The sequence below is a fragment of the Erythrolamprus reginae genome, chromosome 1, assembly GCF_031021105.1.
Source record: "Erythrolamprus reginae isolate rEryReg1 chromosome 1, rEryReg1.hap1, whole genome shotgun sequence".
Taxonomy (NCBI): Eukaryota; Metazoa; Chordata; class Lepidosauria; order Squamata; family Dipsadidae; genus Erythrolamprus; species Erythrolamprus reginae.
This window is the reverse complement of record NC_091950.1, coordinates 104,588,744-104,607,379: the sequence shown is the minus strand read 5'-3', so window position 1 is coordinate 104,607,379 and position 18,636 is coordinate 104,588,744. Positions and strand designations below refer to the sequence as shown.

Below are 18,636 nucleotides of genomic sequence, written 5' to 3'. Positions count from 1 at the left end.
GTTTGAAGATTCGTTCATTCATTCATTCATTCATTCATTCATTCATTCATTCATTCATTCATTATTTCATTTATTCATTGGATTTATACTGCTATTCTCCAAAGACTCAGGGCAGTTCTTTTTCCTTTGAAAGCTGCTTAAAGATTATTTAAAACAGGGGCCAACTTAACTATAGGTCTATTTCCTGTAAATGAAAATTCTCAGGCACCGTCTTCTAACAGAGGGATATTTTTTAGATGTTAAAGCTTACAGGAGTCCATGCCATAGTAACAAGCAAGTACTCCCAGAATGATGAATGTCTTCTGCTCAGTAGTTTTTGAAAATTTACCCTCAACAGCTTTGAGGCAACAGTTTAGGGAACTGATACCCATCAGTGACAGAAAAGCCAGTTTCCATTTTGCAGAATTATTCTTCTTTTTGGGGGGTTTTCTTCAAATTTCAAACAGTTTTGTTATTTAAAATGTGGTTGCAGTCTATTTTAGTTTTTCCACTGAGCTGTCCTTGTTCTTGAAATGTACATGAACTAAAGAGTAGGTATTATCATTCAAAATTGTTATACCCCTTTAGAAATATGGACCATATACCTAAATCAAATATTTTCTTTCACTTTGAGAGAATATAACTGGAGCTGGACACCTGGGAAAGATGCAGAGTGGGAAAGCTAGAAGGTGGCTCTGGATTGAGGCTATTTTAAACGGACATTTAAGTACCGTATTTAGAATAACACTGGACAAATACTATTTCAGGTTGCAGGTTCAGAAAGGATGCGGTCAGGGAATGAAGTGTGTAATTTAAGGATACCAGATAACAATAGCAAAGAAGCTGAGAGAAGACTGAGGGGTCTAAGAGCAACACTTGTGGTTACAGAAAGAAGAAATTCAACCATGTTTCCTGCTTTCTTCCGCCTTAGCAGTCTGTTTTGAAATGAGTTTGGGGGCAGTTAGATTCTGAGGGCAAAACAGGGCAGGAAACACCAGGCCAATGTTTCTTTTCTTTGCACTCGGTGTAAATGTTTAAAGTCCATAAATGGCACACTCAAAATTTTCTCATTTATTAATCTAGGGTTATAAGGAGAAATCTCTGAAAGAACAAAAAAACTGAAACAAAAATACCCTAAAGGCCTTTTATGAAAAGTGCACCAAACCTCTCAGCGGATGTTACTGTAACATCCGCTGAGAGGTTTGGTGCACTTTTCATAAAAGGCTTTTAGGGTATTTTTATTAGGTTGCTTTTCAATATATATTATAAATTAAAACATAGCCACTCAATCTATTTGCTACATTCAAACCAAATCTCCACCCCCACCACTTATAAGGAACAAATAATTTATATATATATAATTTATTTTATATATATAAAAGCAACCTAATTTTAATCGGTTTATAAGGTCTGGTGAGTGAAAAGAGTGCCGGGAGAGAGGGGGTGTGCGTTGAACATTCCTTGCCTAAACTCTTCGCCTCTCCAATGAATGCACAAAAAGAGGGAGGAAAGCCGGGATTAGGAATCGTTGCTAAAACTCCACAGTTGCAGGCCAGTCGCTCGCGCTCCTTTTTCGGGAGGGCCGCGTGCCGCGCCGAGCAACTCTTTCCACCCTGCCCCCAGCCACGAGGTGCTTTCCAACCCGGCCGCCTCGGGGGAAAGCGCGCCGCGTTGACTCAAAGCCGTTTGGAGCCTTGCATGAAATATTAGCGGCAATTGTGCTTACTCATAAGTAGTAGCCTTTTATCTCCTCCTCCTCTTTTTTTCCCTCCCCTCCCCTCCCCTCCCCTCCCCTCCCCTTTCCTTTTTTTCTTTTTCTTTTTAAACGCCGTGTCACTTGTGTTCCAACAGGGGTGTGACTTCGGATTCCGCTCCCCTCCCTGTTTAGGTCACTCATTTACTTCAGGCGCGCTTCGCATTGGAATTAGAAGCAGTAGCAAAACTTTCAGACGCCGGTTTTTCTCCGGGCAGATTGATTTCGTGGAAGCCTGCGAGAGGGAACTCCTTCGTATTTGGGCGCAAGATTTGGAAGCGGGAGCAATGGCCAAGTTGTGGTTGTGTGCAGCAGTTGGATTTTACGTGTTGCTTCAATTTTGCGCAGCCCGAATGGGTAAGTGGCAAGTGGAATTATTTCTCAGAAGAGTTGGGGTAGAGAAAAATGGGTTATTAGGAAAAGACTTGCCAGTGCGTCGAGTCGTTAATATTGTTTAATCCCAGTGGCGTTTTATTGTTGGTTTGTCCATGTGCGTTTTCCTCCCCTTTGGAGAGCTGTGGCGGTTGTTGGGAGCGCCTACAGAGACATCCGAAAAGTTAGCCTCGGATGGGAGAAACACCAGGGAAAAGTAAAGTTTGACAGAAGTTTTGCGCATCTGGTACACATTCAGCAGTGGCTAAGGCACTTAGGGGCTCATTTTCCCTCCCTTCGTTGTGCAAAACAGATGGGAGAAGGAGAAGGAGAGCGAGAGCGAGCGCGCAAATCCTCCTGGCTTGGACTTGGGTCTCTGCAGTGATGGGAAGGCAATTGTTCACATAGGAGATGCGGAAAGCATTGTGCCTCCAGCCTAATGAAAACTGAAGTGTTGTCGTTTGGTTTCAAATCTGACTGCTTCGATCTGGAAGCAGATTTTTAAGTCCAGTTGGCAGGAAAATAGTAGTGCCCCCCTCCCACTTCTTTCTACTCTCTGTAGTAACCCCCCTTCCCTTCGCCCATTATAGTCGTTCCGTGAATAATAAAATGAAATGCTTGTTTGGGAATAAAAGTGGTTTATGTGTTTTTTAAAAATCACATGCCCCAAATGTCAAAATGCTCTTAAAGTTTGATGTGATACAGAGACATAAATAGTTGCATTGAAATAACTGTGCCTTTTAACAGAGACTCATTGTTAATAGTAATTGCCCAGAGCTGTTTTGAAGGGAATCTATTATCCTTTCACCCTTATTTCTTCTCCCTTTACTCAGCACCCCATATTTGTTCCTGGGGGCTGACAAAACACTTTTTAACAACTGTGGCCTCCTCAGTACCTTTATATTATTGGAACATAAAGAAATGAATTAGGGAATAGTTGCTCCGGGATTTGTAAATGGGTGTGTCAAATTGCACATTTCTCAATAAATTTTGGGATCATCAAGATAAAATATGCAGGAAAGTGTGAACAAATATTTCTCTAATGATTGTTATGAGTTTTAATTAAACTGTGAGTTTAATTAAAATAAGGTGTTGAGTATGTCTTTTAAGGCAGTGGAAGGTAATCCTCTGTGTGAGATATTACAATACATGTAACATAAGCATGTGCCCCAAAAAATAACATAATATTTCCAGTTTATTATCCACTGTCAACTAATACTTTATTTTATGAACTGACAGATCTTTGATTGATAAGGACAGCTTGCTATTTATTAGTCTTGGTGCAAACTTTTGTAAGAAACATGGGAGGGCAGCTCCTGTCCCTTATGTATACTCCATTCCTTGGTGAGGTTAAGGGAAAAAAGATTTCACGTACATCTTAAGAAAACTTTATATAACATTTTAAGATGGTTGGCAGTGCAGTTCATTCCAGGCCAGTTTTGTGGGCGGAAATGGCTGTGGAACTATGGATTATTCCTTCCCTATTTTCTGAGTTGGCAATAGACTTGGCGATAGAAATAGGCGATAGAATCCCTTCACTGGAAAGTAAGGCTGAATAAAGTATAGTATCATGATTTGTAATGCACAGATTCATTGACTAGTGAATAGTTTTGTAGGTTACAAAACTTTATAGTCAGAAGTCAAAGTAGGACCAGAAATTCTTGTGTAACAGATGCAAGGCATGCCTCTCCCAAACCACTTTCAACCTAGTGGGAAGTAAGCAAAAGGAGTTTCCAGAAGATAGATGACATCTTTCCAACATTTATATTGCTTCCTTGATAGGCACATTAATGGTTTATAGAATTCTAACCCCAATATTGTTTGTTACGGGCCAATAAAACTTCAACAAGAAATCCTGCTTACCCAAAAAGCTTTACTAAGCAGCCTTAGGCACATTACTTTCTTTAAATTTAATCTATGCTATAGGAGGCTGTTGTAGAGTTATCACCCCTGTGTTTACATGAGTTATCCTAAAATGAGTGGATTATAATATGACAATCAAAATGTAAAAAACAAATATACATTTATATAATCAAATCAGAGAATTTTAGAAATATTTGGAGATGCCAGTGATTGTAATGTTCTTGTCTTGTCATAGAGGTTAATAGCTATATGATGTAGGTCAGTGGTCCCCAACGTTTTTTCCACCAGGGACCAGTTTCAGCAAGACAATTTTTCTATGGCCCAGTGGGGGCGGAAAGGGGCGTGGTTGGGGGCGGGATTAAGCATGGGGTGCTGGTCCTCCCCGCCCCTCTTTCCCGCCATCGTCCTGTGGCCGGCAGAACCTGCCTCCCAAGCCCTCTTGCCCAGCGGGAGCTAAGCGCTGGAGAGAGGGGGTCAGGCTGGCCCTCCTGCCTCCCCCCAGCCAAAAACGCAAAAGCGCCCCGCGGCAGAAGCCAAAAGAGGCTTGAGCCTCTCGGTCCTTCCCGCCCCTCTGTCCCATCCATCGTCCTGTGGCCGGCAGAACCTGCCTCCCGAGGCCTCTTGCCCGGCGGGAGGCGAAGCGCTGGAGGGAGGGGGTGGCGGCTTGAGGGCCGGCAGCTGCTGACTCCACGGACCGGTGCAACATGCCCCGCGGCCCGGTACTGGTCCGCGGCCCGGTGGTTGGGGACCCCTGATGTAGGTAATATTGTATTGTACAATTTCGGAAAGACAGTCTAGTAAAATATAACCACATGGATCATATCTTCCAGTTCTCCATTTTAAGTATTTGTTGGAACATAAGGTGAATTCAGGTCCATGTATGATGGTGAATCTCCAATACTGTACTTACTCCTTTAAGATCTTTTCTGATAAGTTATTTAGGTTGACAGTTAGGTTGAAGTTGCCTCAAGTTCCTGAATGTAGTCATGTTCGATGGGTTTCTTAGCTTCTCTTTTTTTCACTTTATTTCTGTAGGAAGTTATGTTTTCCATTTCCTGAAACATTTGATGTGTTTGAGCCAGAACTCAACAAAACTTAATTTTACAGTTTTCTTTATATTTTTATGTGAAAGTACTTGATCCACTTTGTACTATTAGTGTATAACTTAAAGTCTTCCACAGCTTGGGACAGGGTATCTAAAGGGCTGCATATATATATATCAAGTCCCAGTGGGTATGGCTAGCTGATGAGGCCAAAATAAGGCCGAAATAGATCTATCCTAGTCTCCCTTAATTTTCAAATTCAGCAAAAAAACCATGTGACATATATCCTTAATTTTCAAATTCAGCAAAAAAACCATGTGACACACACACACACATATATATATATATATATATATATATATATATATATATATATATCAACAAAACTTAATTTTAAAGGAAAAAAAGACCTTCTGTTGGTAGTAGTACACTTACTGTGTTTCCTCAAAACTAAGACCTCTCCAGATAATAAGCCCAATTGGGCCTTTGACCGCATGCACTAATATGAGCCCTCACCCATAAATAAGGTCTCGGAATCAGCTGCGCAGCTGATCCCTGCCATTTCCTTGGGGAAGGGGAGGAACATGCCCCACTCACCTCACAAGCACCTGCCATCAACACAAAATGGCCTCATGGAGGCCGTTCCCGCAAACCCTAGCTACCGCACCCTTTCTCTTAATGGTGGCCGCAAAAAGAGCGGCAAGGCCAGCAATGCGCCTCGCGCCCCCCTCCTTACCTACCAGTAATGGTGCGATGGTCACAGCAGGCCATCCCACTGTTCATGAAGCAGCTGCTTTGCTGGTGTTGTTACGACTGCTGCCTCCAGCAAACATGGCTGCTTTTGAAGCTGCAAAAGCAGCAGCAGGTCCAGCGACAAGCCCCACATGTCGCTGGCCCTCCTCATTGCCTCCCATGCAAACATCACGAGGTGAGGAGGCAAGGCGGGGGGAGGGAGAAGGGAGGAACATGCCCCACGTGTCCCACATGCTGCTGCCATCCATGTGGAATGGCCTCATGGAGGCTGCTCCCACAATCCTTAGCTACTCTGCTCCTTCTGATGGCCACAAAAAGAGGGGCAGGCCCAGCAACGCACCTTGTGCTTCACACTCTTGCCAGCCCTAGCTCTGTTGACCTGGGATTGAGGGAAGGGGGCACTGGTGCCCGAGGTCTGAGCAGTGGCTGGTACAGTCTCTGTCTGCACAGCCATGAAGCTGGATCGGCATGGCCGGTTCTTGTCCACAGCATTGCCAGCCAGGATCGGGTCAGAGCTACTGCTGGCTGAGATTAGCAGGCCAGATTTGGTGAGTTGGATGCACTGCAGCACTCGGGAGGAAAAGAGAGAGAGCGAGGCGCTGGGAGAGAGCCCATTTCTCACATTCTTCTCCTGGCATGTTCAGCTCACCAAATCTGGCCTGCTGATATTGGCAGGTGAGGGGGAGTGGCAGGTGGGGAGGGGTTGAATGGGGGAGAAGTGAGACACACATCTTACCTGATTTCTAGCTCTGTTGTGTTTGTCGCTGTTGTGTGCAGGGAAACAAGTTGTACCATTAAAAAAACTCTAAGTCATGAGTTCAAGAAGTTGGAATTAATTGATTGAACTCGCAAGGTTTTTTTATGATACAACTTGAGGGGCATGTGGAGCATTTTCCTCCCCCCCCCCGCCTCCTCATCTCATGCTGTTTGCATGGGATGCAACAAGGAGGCCCAGCAATGCTAGGGTTGGCAGGAGTGTGCCAGAAACAAAAGACAGATCTCCTGTCTCTCTCTGGATCAGCTGATCAGATGTTAAGGGGCCAAATACTTATTTCAGGGGGTCAAAAGAAGATAAGACCCTGCCTTACTTGGGGAAAACACAGAACAAAGCGCTTTCTCCAAAGCAATTCCTCTCAATCATACTGTATTTCCTAACATTTTATACTAGAAGATCTATTTTTATTCCTCCTTCAATACATAGTCAATTTTTTTATTCCCTGGTTGTTTTTCTTCCTCTTTTATATGTTTTTAGACATATTATTTGTATTTTGATCTTATTTTTATGCCTTATCCCATAGAAATTTGACCATGACTGGGGGAATAGTATGTTAGAAAGGAAAACATTAATCAGCAAAGGAGTGAGTCTCCCCAGTCAGCTTGACCTTCCGAAGCTTTCCTCAATATGCAGAGCTATTTAACTTTATATATAACTTCTATACATTGTAGTTGTATTTCTCTGATAGGTAAAGTTGAAATCCCTTTTCAGATGAAATCAGAGATCCTGAAAGAGAAGAAGTGGGAACATTTGGTTCAATTTGTGGTCTGTGAACAATAGGTGATGAGGAAGCCCCTAGAGCATCTTCAATAGAAGTCTGAGGATAGTTTGCTTAAAGGCCTCCAACAAAGTAGAATCTGTCAATTTCCATGGCATTTTGTTCAATTATATTTCACAGATGTACGAATTTTTTGTGTTTAACCAGAGTTTTATTCTTGCAATTTCTACCTGATGTTATGAGTTTTGTTTTAGGAACAATAGAACAATTCTGTTGCATCTTTTGCATATCACGTTTTTTAGTTACATAAATACAATTATTGACCACCTTCTGGCATTCATTTGAATGCATTAAGACTTGAAACAGGTTTGACCTCCAAGTGGTTTAAGGCAGGCTTCGAAACACCTACAAGCAGATGTGAGCACAACCCTTCTTCAGACTTTACGGCTGAATGTATGCAGTTTGCAGAGCTGCCTTCATGGCTCCATTTTACAAGCCCTCACGTGTTCAGGCTATAATCCAGCAGGCTAAATTTACTGGCTTTTTCAAGTGTTTCCGTTAGAACTTGTTATCCAACCCCCACACCTTCCTGGTTGCTTTTCTGTGATGTCCTTCAGTATGTTTAATATTCTTAAAACATGTTGTCTAGGCTGAGCTTTTATTTTAAAAAAATAAGTGTGAAAGTATGCTGAAATGCGATATTTTTCATTTTATTTTAGCTGAATATTGTTTTGGTTTTGGCCTACTTCTCAGAAGTCTCAGAAATTTAATACAACTCAAGTCCAAAGACAAAGTTTGCGACTGTTTTAGGAGTTAATTCTGGATTCTGAAAAGGAAGGTGGGGGGTATGATTAATGTTTCTGAAGCAGAATCAAGAAATATGAGAAAAGCATGGATAGTGAATGAAGGTGTAAAAATCCTCAGAGAGCAACGTAACATATGAGCTTGGTTATTTATGAACTATCATAAACAAAAAAGTGTAATACTGTACACAATAAATTTGGGAGGAAATGTAAAAGAGAGAATAACAGAATAAAATGTATCATCACTGCACTTTATCAGTAAAATACATAGCATACACAATAATGGAAATCCAGATCAGATAAAGCTTTCAAATTAGCAGTTCCAGAATTGGATAATAGCAGAAGAAAAATACTTGCATTTTAGAAATTTAAAATGCTAGTTGAGTCCAATATAGTGAATAAAGGAAAAGGTTTAATGTCTCCATTATCAAGGAATAGAGATCCAAAAGTCATTTTGAACAACTGCAAAGGATATTTCAAGGTCACAGGCATTTGAATATTGATTTATATGAAAATTAGGTTATATTCCATTATTTTCTATAAGATAGTTATAAACCTGGGATCCAAAGATTTAATCAATTTATGTTCTAACAAAACATAATATACACTTAAATTATAATCTTTGGGTTTTTCCTCCCTTTTCTGTATATATTTCATAAATCACCATATCAAAATATCATAAAGGAAACAAATTTGAAGATTTAAAAACTCTTACTCATTAATATTTGTCTTTTTCTCTAATGAGTTCTAATTCAATAAAGAACTTACTGTCTTCCCCCAAAATAAGACCCTGTCTTATATTTTTTTGAACCTCAAAATAAGCGCCTGACCTTATTTTTGAGGAGGTCTTGGCCTATTATTTTGGGGCACATGGAGCAGGATGGGGGCTGTTCTTGCCATCTTACTTGATTTCTAGCTCTATTGCTCTAACCCAGTGTTTCCCAACCTTTTTTGAGCCGCGGCACATTATTCATATTTTCAAAATCCTGGGGAACATTGAGCGTCAGGGGGGGGGGGCTAAAAAAAGTTTGGACAAAAAAAAACTCTCTTCCTCCCTTTCGCTCTATTTCTCTCTCCCTCCCTCTTTCTCTCTCTTCCTTCCCTTCTTTCTTCCTTCCTCTCTTTTTTGCTCTCTTTCTCTCTCCCTCCTTCCCTCCCTCTATGTCTTTCTCTCTCCCTCCTTCCCCCCTCTCTTGCTCTCTCTCTTGCTTTCTTTCTCTCTCTTTCTCTCTCTCGCTATCTCTCTCTTTCTTTCTGTCTCTCTGTCTCTCTTGCTATCTTTCTCTCTGTCTCTCTCTTTCTCTCTCTCTTACTAGCTCTCTTTCTCTCTCTTTCTCTCTCTCTCTTGCTATCTCTTTCTTTATCTCTCTCTCTCTCTCTTTTACTTTCTCTTTCTCTCTCCCTCTCTCTTTCTCTCCCTCTCTTGCTATCTCTTTCTCTCTCTTTTTGCTTTCTCTCTCTTTCTCTCCCTCTCCCTTTCTCTCTCTTGCTATCTCTTTCTCTCTCCCCCCTCTCTCCCTCTCTTTCTCTCTCTCCCTCTCTTGCTATCTCTTTCTCTCTCTTTCTCTCTCTTTCTCTCTCTCTCTTTCTTTCTCTCTCTCTTTTTTGTACACCATGCCGCAGCAGCGACATTGGGCAGTAGCTGTGGGGCGGCGGCAGGGTGGTCAGCTGTGAGGCAGAGCTCCGGAATGGAGGCACCGACGGCGGCGGCTGGACGTGTTGCTAGACGCCATACATGCTGGCATTGCGCTGGGCATGGGCGTGGGGCTGGAGCCTCCATCCCGGCCCAGCCAGCAGGCAAGTGCCAGCCACGCAATGCCAACATGTACGGCGTACAGCAGCATGTCCAGCCGCTGCCGTCGGTGCCTCCGTTCCGGAGCTTCGCCTCACAGCTGACCACCCTGCTGCCGCCCCACGGCTACTGCCCAGTGCCGCTGCCCTCCTGCTGCTGCCGCCCTCCCGCCGGGCCCCAAAGCTCACCTGCTGCCGCCGCCAGGGAAGCTCCAGCTGGACGGGGCGCTGCAACTGCCGGAAAACTTGGAAGACGCAAAGAAGGAAGCTCAGCTTCCAGTCTCACAACTTTTTGCTCTTCGCAGTCTCAGCAAAAAATTGCAGGACCAGAAGCTGAACTTCCTTCTTCGCGGCACTGGTTGGGAAACACTGCCCTAACCCTAACCAGGAGAAATGGTGGGAGCCAGCTGTACATGCATTTAAATAATTTTGAGGAGGGCTTATTTTTGGGGAGGTTTATTTTTGGGGAAGGGTTTATTTTGGTGGTGAGCTTTTTTGGGGGGGGGGTGTCTTAATTTTGGGAAAACATGGTAATAAGAAAAATAGCTGCTTTAAGTTGGAAAACAATATGTTGTCAGGATAGATCAGCTATGTGAGATATTTTAAATACCAAGTATCAGGGTAATTGGTAAACTCATAAACAGAAATACAAAACAAAGAGGTGGTAAGAGCAGGGGTGTCAAACTCACAGCCCATGGGCCAGATAAGTCACACCTTCGCGCCCCCCCCCCCCCAGTTTAGCAAAGGGGAAAAATCACGATATATCACATGACGACAACATGATGCCGCGAGTTTGACATCCCTGGTTTAGAGGGATTAATTGCAATATAATTCTGAAATATGTGGGGATATTGTTTTACTAAGGCCAATTTATTTCAAGTGGATTCATTTTTCACATTTCTGATTATACCCTACTATATCCAGAATCCAGTAGAAGACAAACATTTTCAAAGTTACAGTTCATGCAAAGAATGTAATAGTTTTCACAGTTTATAATACACATACATTTGAATGATTTTCCATTCTGAGATGGGATTTCTTAAGCATTATTCTGTAATATTTCTTGTCTCAGAACTTTCTCTCTTGAGGGAGGAGGGTGAAAGGTTGCTGTACTTCTCGTGGAACTTTTTCTATGTGGTATTAAGATTTTCTGTTACAAAAGTAGTCTAAATAACTTTAAAAGGTGCAGATATGAAATTAAATAGCATGCAACAAGTCATTTAGGATCTAAACAATAAGCACACATTACATCTGTTCTTTAGATTGTTTCCTCTGTTTCAAAAGAGAAAAAATGTTGAGAAGCAGAGAAGAAATTTAAGCATTCATTTGAAACATAATAAGAACAGTTGTACATACTTTAAAAGAAGAGAAAGCCTATTTTTAGGGTTTTTCATGAGCCTGAAAAAATGAGAGATTGCATTAATATTCATACAAATCCCTAAGGGACCCTGCAAACTAGGGACTGAGGGTCAGACCTCTTGTTCTCAATCAACAATAACTGGAAATGGCCTTGGAAAAAAAGGAGACAAACTAGGACAACACTCTGCCTCCCAACTCCAGTTCCCAAAGCTTTTTCCAGGATACCAGGATCAATGGTATAGAAAGCCACTGAGAAGTCAACTGGATCAAGGATGGTAAATTCCTCCCCGTCCCCCAATGTCCTTTCCACCAAAGATCATCAAAATCAATGCCATTTCCATTTTGTATCCAGATCTGAATCCCAACTGAAAGGGGTACAAATAATCTGTCTTCTTCAGGATCTTCTGCATCTGCAGAACAACCACCTTCTCAACAACCTTTCCCAGAAAAGGAAGATTGGAGATAGGATGTAAACTGCCTATCATAGCCTCTCACATCTCGCCCCCTTTCTTCTCAGGTAATAAAGCTTTCCTGAAGGCCTGTATAGCTGATAACAGAGTTCTGGATCGATCTGAGGCTCTATTATCAGCTGCAGAGGTCTTTCCTAAAGGCCTTTCCTGGCCTCTGTAGCCGATAACAGCTCCAGATTGATCCAAAACAGTGTTATTGGCTACACAGGCTTTCAGGAAAGCCTTCCCAGCTGCAGAGGAAATGGGCCAAGGTGTGCAAGGCCTGGTTGCAACTATCTGAAGGTAAGTAGTATGGCAGCTTGCTTCCTTTTATTTCCGAACTTCCAATTGGCCCATTGGGCAATTTTTCTCTGTCCCCAGGCTTTAGGAGTGTTTCTTGAACCTTGGGGAGAGCGAAAAACAGCCCAATGGGCCCTTCTGGAAATCCGGAGGCCTGTGCACATGCATGGAGGGCAGCACACAGGGCAGTTGTGTGCATGTGCAGGGCATTGCATTATGGGTGGGCATGTGCGATCTTTTGGCACCAGAGCCAAAAAAGGTTTGCCATCATTGTTCTGGATCTGAATTGTTTATTTGAACATAAACCAGAGATCTAAGAATACTATCATGTCTTTACAATGGATCCCAGTAATCTTGTAAAAATATTCACATCTTTTTGTTTCCCTGGCAACAATTATTGGGAGATGTTTTACTAGTTGAGTGCTAAGTTTAATAGGCAATTAGGAAAGTTCAAGGTACTGTGGATTGTTTAGTCATTGGCTCTTAGAAATATAATTTATTACAGCCTAACAAATTTCCATAACGGCTTACATCCTTCTGTGCAGAAACAGAAAAGGTGTGTTGTGGATTTCACAAGGCATATAGATAGTCTTTGACTTACAACCATTTTTCTAGTGACCACTAGAAGCTAGAACAGTGCTGTATGAAGGGACTTGTAACCTGTGTTTGAAGTTAAGCCATTGCAATGTTTCAGGGGTCATATGAGCAAACCTCAGGCTATTGGCAGCCCATCCACACTTAAACTGCATGACTGGAGAGGTGCTTCAATTCCTTCCACACAGGGTTCTGGGCAGGAATGGGTTCTGGCTTACCTCGCTGCAGATTCACTCCCTGACTCACTGCGTGAGCACTTCAGCGCACATGCACAGTGCTAAAAAAAAGCTTCTGCCCATGTGCAGAAGCAAAAAACAGTTGTGTGTACTCAGAACCAAAAACCAAAATAGTGCCACCTATGGCACTGCCAAGAGAGCCAGTTCAGGAGTGTGGCAGGCCTGGGTCGCTGCTGGTTCTAGTGACTCAGGCCACCAAGTTACTATTGGTTCTATAGAATAGATCAGAACCGGCAAGATCCCACCTCTGCTTCTGGTTCTGCAAGGCAAATACACTTTGGTGAAAGTACTGTAAAAAAACCAGCAGTGTTTCAGCTTCTCCAGTGAAATTCTTAGTGCATGTGATGCCCCAGCTCAGTAGGACAACACAAATAATGCCAACAAATGGAAGCAGTTGGAAAATCCCAGAGGCTGGCTCAAGGAGTTGAATCTGCACTTGAGTGCAGCCTTTTAGGGATAGGTGCTCTTCCATAGGACCATGAGACAAAGAAGATGGGAGGTCCCCTTGCTTTGTTTATTCTGGGAAAAAAATCCAACAGGCAATTGAGAAGAGACATGATGAAGCACAGAGAGGGCTGGGATGGCATAATCAGATTCAATTTGCTCAATGGATTCTTCCACTGCAATTCCTAGACAATATAATTTTTGGCATACCAAGGCTAGAGGCTGCTTACGTCCCCACCATGCATGGTGATTGATCAAAAGGGCAGAAATGAATAGTGAGGAACATGGGCAGATGGAGACTGCTGGAAGCAGTTCTTTACCTTAGTGAGGCTTTGAGACCGGGAGAGGCTAAACCCAGAATGGCTTGGGTTTGGATGGGCACTCACTGAATGGGTCTATGACAGTTTGCCATGGCCAACTTGCTATGGCACACTTGCCAACTCACCACGGCCAACTCACCATAGACATCTCGCCACAGGACAATTTACTGCAGGACAGTTACACTAATATCAAAGAAATGGTGGAATAAAATAATTAAAGAAAGGATAGCAATAGCAACAGCCCTTAGATTTATATACTGCTTCACAGTGCTTTATAGCCCTCTCCAAGCGGCTTACACAGTCAGTATATTTCCCCCAATAATTTGGATCTTCATTTTACCCACCTTGGAAGGATAGAAGGCTGAGTCAACCTCGAGCCTAGTAAGATTTGAACTGCAAATTGCATTCAGCAGAGGTAGCCTGCAGTACTCCACTCTAACCACCGCACCACCATGGCTCAAGAATGCAAAAGGAGAAACAGAATGAAATGTGAATGGCAAAAATTAAAATATTTTTTATTTTATATAATTAAATATAATTGTTAAATTGTCCCACAATGTGTTGTCTCACAGTGAGTTGGCCATGGCGAGTTGTCCTGTGCCAAGTTGTCTGTGGTGAGTTGGCTGCAGTGAATTGACCGCAGTGAGTTGTCTGTGGCAAGTTGTCCCATTCCCAGCTCGATGTCCCATGATTCTCAGTTAAGAATCACAATGAGAAGTGCCAAAATAGTTTTCTGTATGTCATTTATGGTCAAGTGACATCTTGCTTTGATGATCGTGTTCGAAGAGGACCTTGACATCGAACAGGTTTTGGGCTGTCCACGATGTATGTACAGGTGGCTGCCTATACAGGCACAAAATGTTCTGCCACATGTTGGGCAGACATGTGTAGGCACCATCGTCTCAGCATTTGCAGTTCCGGCTTTGCGAAGTGCTCGCTTCTCTTCTGCTGTGATTCTTTTTTCTGGCCTCTGATGTCTGGCAGCCTTGGTGGATCAGCATGCGCCATGAGCATGCACATGTGCCAGAGTTTCCCAGGAGGTGGTGTCTATATCAAGAGACTTGAAGGAGACTTTCAACATATCTTTGTATCGCTTCCTTTGTCCCCCATGCAATCGCTTTCCTTTACACAGTTCACTATAGAGGAGCGTTTTAGGGATGCGATGGTCTGACAACCTAGCAACATGGCCTCATCTCGCTTTACAGCAGCATTGACTTATGACAGCAGTCCTGTTCACATTATAGTTGTAAGTCAAGGTTGCCTTTATTCATTTGTACACACTCTAGGAAAACACTTACTTACTTACTTACTTACTTACTTACTTACTTACTTACTTACTTACTTACTTACTTTTTATTAGATTTGTATGCACCCCTCTCCGCAGACTTATTAGGAGTGCAAAAGTAGTTGTGATTAATCTGTAATTTTTACACACCCCATATGGAATAATAATTGTAAATAACCACTTCTATGCAGGTTTAGTCTTTCTGATTCAGAAATGCTTTTTGTTTCTCTTTTTGTTATAAAAATGAATGGTGTACCTTAACCAACATATAGATTTTTTTTAAAAAAAAAACCACTTTACTGAGCATAGGTCATCTTCTGTAGTATTTCATTTGGAACCATATGACCTTTCTTGCGAGATTCTACTATAAATTTCAAACAAGCATCCTCTGGGCTGTAAAATCTTGGCAAACCGCCTGTGTTTTTTCAGTTGATTTACACATAGAATCCCAGTTGCAAAGAACAGAATGCCAAACCTGACGGCTTGTCTTCCCTGATTGTCAAACCACAATCAAGCTTTCTGTAGCGATGAGTTGGCTGTGCCATCAGTAGCAGCTGGCTGTGAATTCCCTGCTTCTGCTTTTGATGACCCCACCCTCAGCATGAAAGGAAGCCAATTAAATGGAGTAGAACAAAAGGAACGAAAAGATCAGAGGAAAGGAAAAGGGGGAACAAGCAAAGCAGTGTCTGAAAATATTTTCTTTATCACATGGATATTCCAATTAATTATAAGTACATTCATACAGCTCTCCCCCCTCTGAACTCATGGATATATTTTGTGTCAACTTTTATTCACAAGGGAACACTTTTCCAAAACATGTAAAAGCAAATAGGATTTGGTTGTGTTTCATAAGTTTAAGCATGTTGCAGTGCTTACCTCAACTCACAACACAATGGAACTTCTATTGCTTTGGTCCAATACTTTACCATTGCCTATTTATTTTATATTTAATTCTGTTTTGTTTAAGATGATTAATTCTAAATAGTATTGTGGTGCTATGCAACCAAAGAGAAGTTCTTTTAAGATATTGATTTGGGTGGGAAAGGTTAGTTCATGTTTAAATTTAAGCAACTGAAATCCAGTGGACTTTATTGGCTGAATCATGTTCAATAGCAATAGCAATATAACTTTGACTTATATACCGCTTCATGGTGATTTACAACTCTCTCTAAACAGTTTACTGATTCAGCATATTGCCCCCAACAATTTTATCCTCATTTTACTGACCTTAGAAGGATGGAAGGTTGACTCAACCTTGAGCCAGTGAGATTTGAACTGCTGAACTGCAGTCAGTTGGCAGTCAGCAGAAGTATATTTGATAATGTCTATGGTATAAACATTTCAGATGAAATGAATCTGACTGGGCTACATCTCCTCCCCCTCCCCCAAAATGATATGCAAGATCTTATTTTGATTGATTTCATTCAATTTTGTCTAAGATTTCTGTAATGTAGTTTAATATAAAATAAGTAGCAAATGGGTTTAAAACTTAAAATTGAAAAATAGAAATACAGTAATACCTCATGATACCAACTTAATTGGTGCAAGGACGAGGTTCGTAAGGTGAAAAGTTCGTAAGATGAAACAATGTTTCCCATAGGAATCAATGGAAAAGCCAATAATGCGTGCAAGCCGATTAGGAAAATCCAAAACATTAAGGCTTTTAAAAAAAAAGCTGCTGGCAGACAAAGCTGAGGTGAACGGAGTGGGGGGAGGGAAACCCATGGATATCCAGAGGGGAGAATGGGGGGAGGGAAACCCATGGATATCCAGAGGGGAGAATGGGGGGAGGGAAACCCATGGATATCCAGAGGGGAGAATGGGGCAGGAAAGAGTGCAGAAAAACGGAGGAAACCCATGGAGATCCAGAGGGGAGAATGGGGCAGGAAAGAGTGCAGAAAAATAGAGGAAACCCATGGAGATCCAGAGGGGAGAATGGGGCAGGAAAGAGTGGAGAAAAACGGAGGAAACCCATGGAGATCCAGAGGGGAGAATGGGGCAGGAAAGAGTGGAGAAAAACGGAGGAAACCCATGGAGATCCAGAGGGGAGAATGGGGCAGGAAAGAGTGGAGAAAAACGGAGGAAACCCATGGAGATCCAGAGGGGAGAATGGGGCAGGAAAGAGTGCAGAAAAACGGAGAAAACCCATGGAGATCCAGAGGGGAGAATGGGGCAGGAAAGAGTGCAGAAAAATGGAGGAAACCCATGGAGATCCAGAGGGGAGAATGGGGCAGGAAAGAGTGGAGAAAAACGGAGGAAACCCATGGAGATCCAGGGGGGAGAATGGGGCAGGAAAGAGTGGAGAAAAACGGAGGAAACCCATGGAGATCCAGAGGGGAGAATGGGGCAGGAAAGAGTGGAGAAAAACGGAGGAAACCCATGGAGATCCAGAGGGGAGAATGGGGCAGGAAAGAGTGCAGAAAAACGGAGAAAACCCATGGAGATCCAGAGGGGAGAATGGGGCAGGAAAGAGTGCAGAAAAATGGAGGAAACCCATGGAGATTCAGGGGGGAGAATGGGGCAGGAAAGAGTGGAGAAAAACGGAGGAAACCCATGGAGATCCAGGGGGGAGAATGGGGCAGGAAAGAGTGGAGAAAAATGGAGGAAACCCATGGAGATCCAGGGGGGAGAATGGGGCAGGAAAGAGTGGAGAAAAACGGAGGAAACCCATGGAGATCCAGAGGGGAGAATGGGGCAGGAAAGAGTGGAGAAAAACGGAGGAAACCCATGGAGATCCAGAGGGGAGAATGGGGCAGGAAAGAGTGCAGAAAAACGGAGGAAACCCATGGAGATCCAGGGGGGAGAATGGGGCAGGAAAGAGTGGAGAAAAACGGAGGAAACCCATGGAGATCCAGAGGGGAGAATGGGGCAGGAAAGAGTGCAGAAAAATGGAGGAAACCCATGGAGATCCAGGGGGGAGAATGGGGCAGGAAAGAGTGCAGAAAAACGGAGGAAACCCATGGAGATCCAGAGGGGAGAATGGGGCAGGAAAGAGTGCAGAAAAACGGAGGAAACCCATGGAGATCCAGGGGGGAGAATGGGGCAGGAAAGAGTGGAGAAAAACGGAGGAAACCCATGGAGATCCAGAGGGGAGAATGGGGCAGGAAAGAGTGCAGAAAAATGGAGGAAACCCATGGAGATCCAGGGGGGAGAATGGGGCAGGAAAGAGTGCAGAAAAACGGAGGAAACCCATGGAGATCCAGAGGGGAGAATGGGGCAGGAAAGAGTGCAGAAAAACGGAGGAAACCCATGGAGATCCAGAGGGGAGAATGGGGCAGGAAAGAGTGGAGAAAAACGGAGGAAACCCATGGAGATCCAGAGGGGAGAATGGGGCAGGAAAGAGTGGAGAAAAACGGAGGAAACCCATGGAGATCCAGGGGGGAGAATGGGGCAGGAAAGAGTGGAGAAAAACGGAGGAAACCCATGGAGATCCAGGGGGGAGAATGGGGCAGGAAAGAGTGGAGAAAAACGGAGGAAACCCATGGAGATCCAGAGGGGAGAATGGGGCAGGGAAGAGTGGAGAAAAACGAAGGTAACCCATGGAGATCCAGGGGGGAGAATGGGGCAGGAAAGAGTGGAGAAAAACGGAGGAAACCCATGGAGATCCAGGGGGGAGAATGGGGCAGGAAAGAGTGCAGAAAAACGGAGGAAACCCATGGAGATCCAGAGGGGAGAATGGGGCAGGAAAGAGTGCAGAAAAACGGAGGAAACCCATGGAGATCCAGAGGGGAGAATGGGGCAGGAAAGAGTGCAGAAAAACAGAGGAAACCCATGGAGATCCAGAGGGGAGAATGGGGCA

General features: G+C 43.3%; 1 protein-coding gene across 15 annotated transcripts in view; it reads left to right on the top strand.

Annotated features, from left to right (window-relative positions):
- Positions 1–1,802: 1,802 nt before the first annotated feature.
- CD44 (CD44 molecule (IN blood group)) overlaps positions 1,803–18,636 on the top strand; it is an 85,896-nt gene continuing 69,062 nt past the window's right edge. For 9 of the 15 annotated variants that reach the window (XR_011559840.1, XM_070760896.1, XM_070760833.1 and 6 more), the window contains exon 1: positions 1,906–2,089. Coding sequence is in view for 13 of the 15 variants with exons in the window: in XM_070760896.1 (XP_070616997.1) it covers positions 2,020–2,089 (70 nt within the window). In the remaining 2 variants the exon portion in view is untranslated. Of the gene's footprint in view, positions 2,090–11,828; positions 11,962–18,636 lie in introns of those variants that run through there. The other 6 variants (XM_070760908.1, XM_070760841.1, XM_070760917.1 and 3 more) reach the window with 5 other exon arrangements.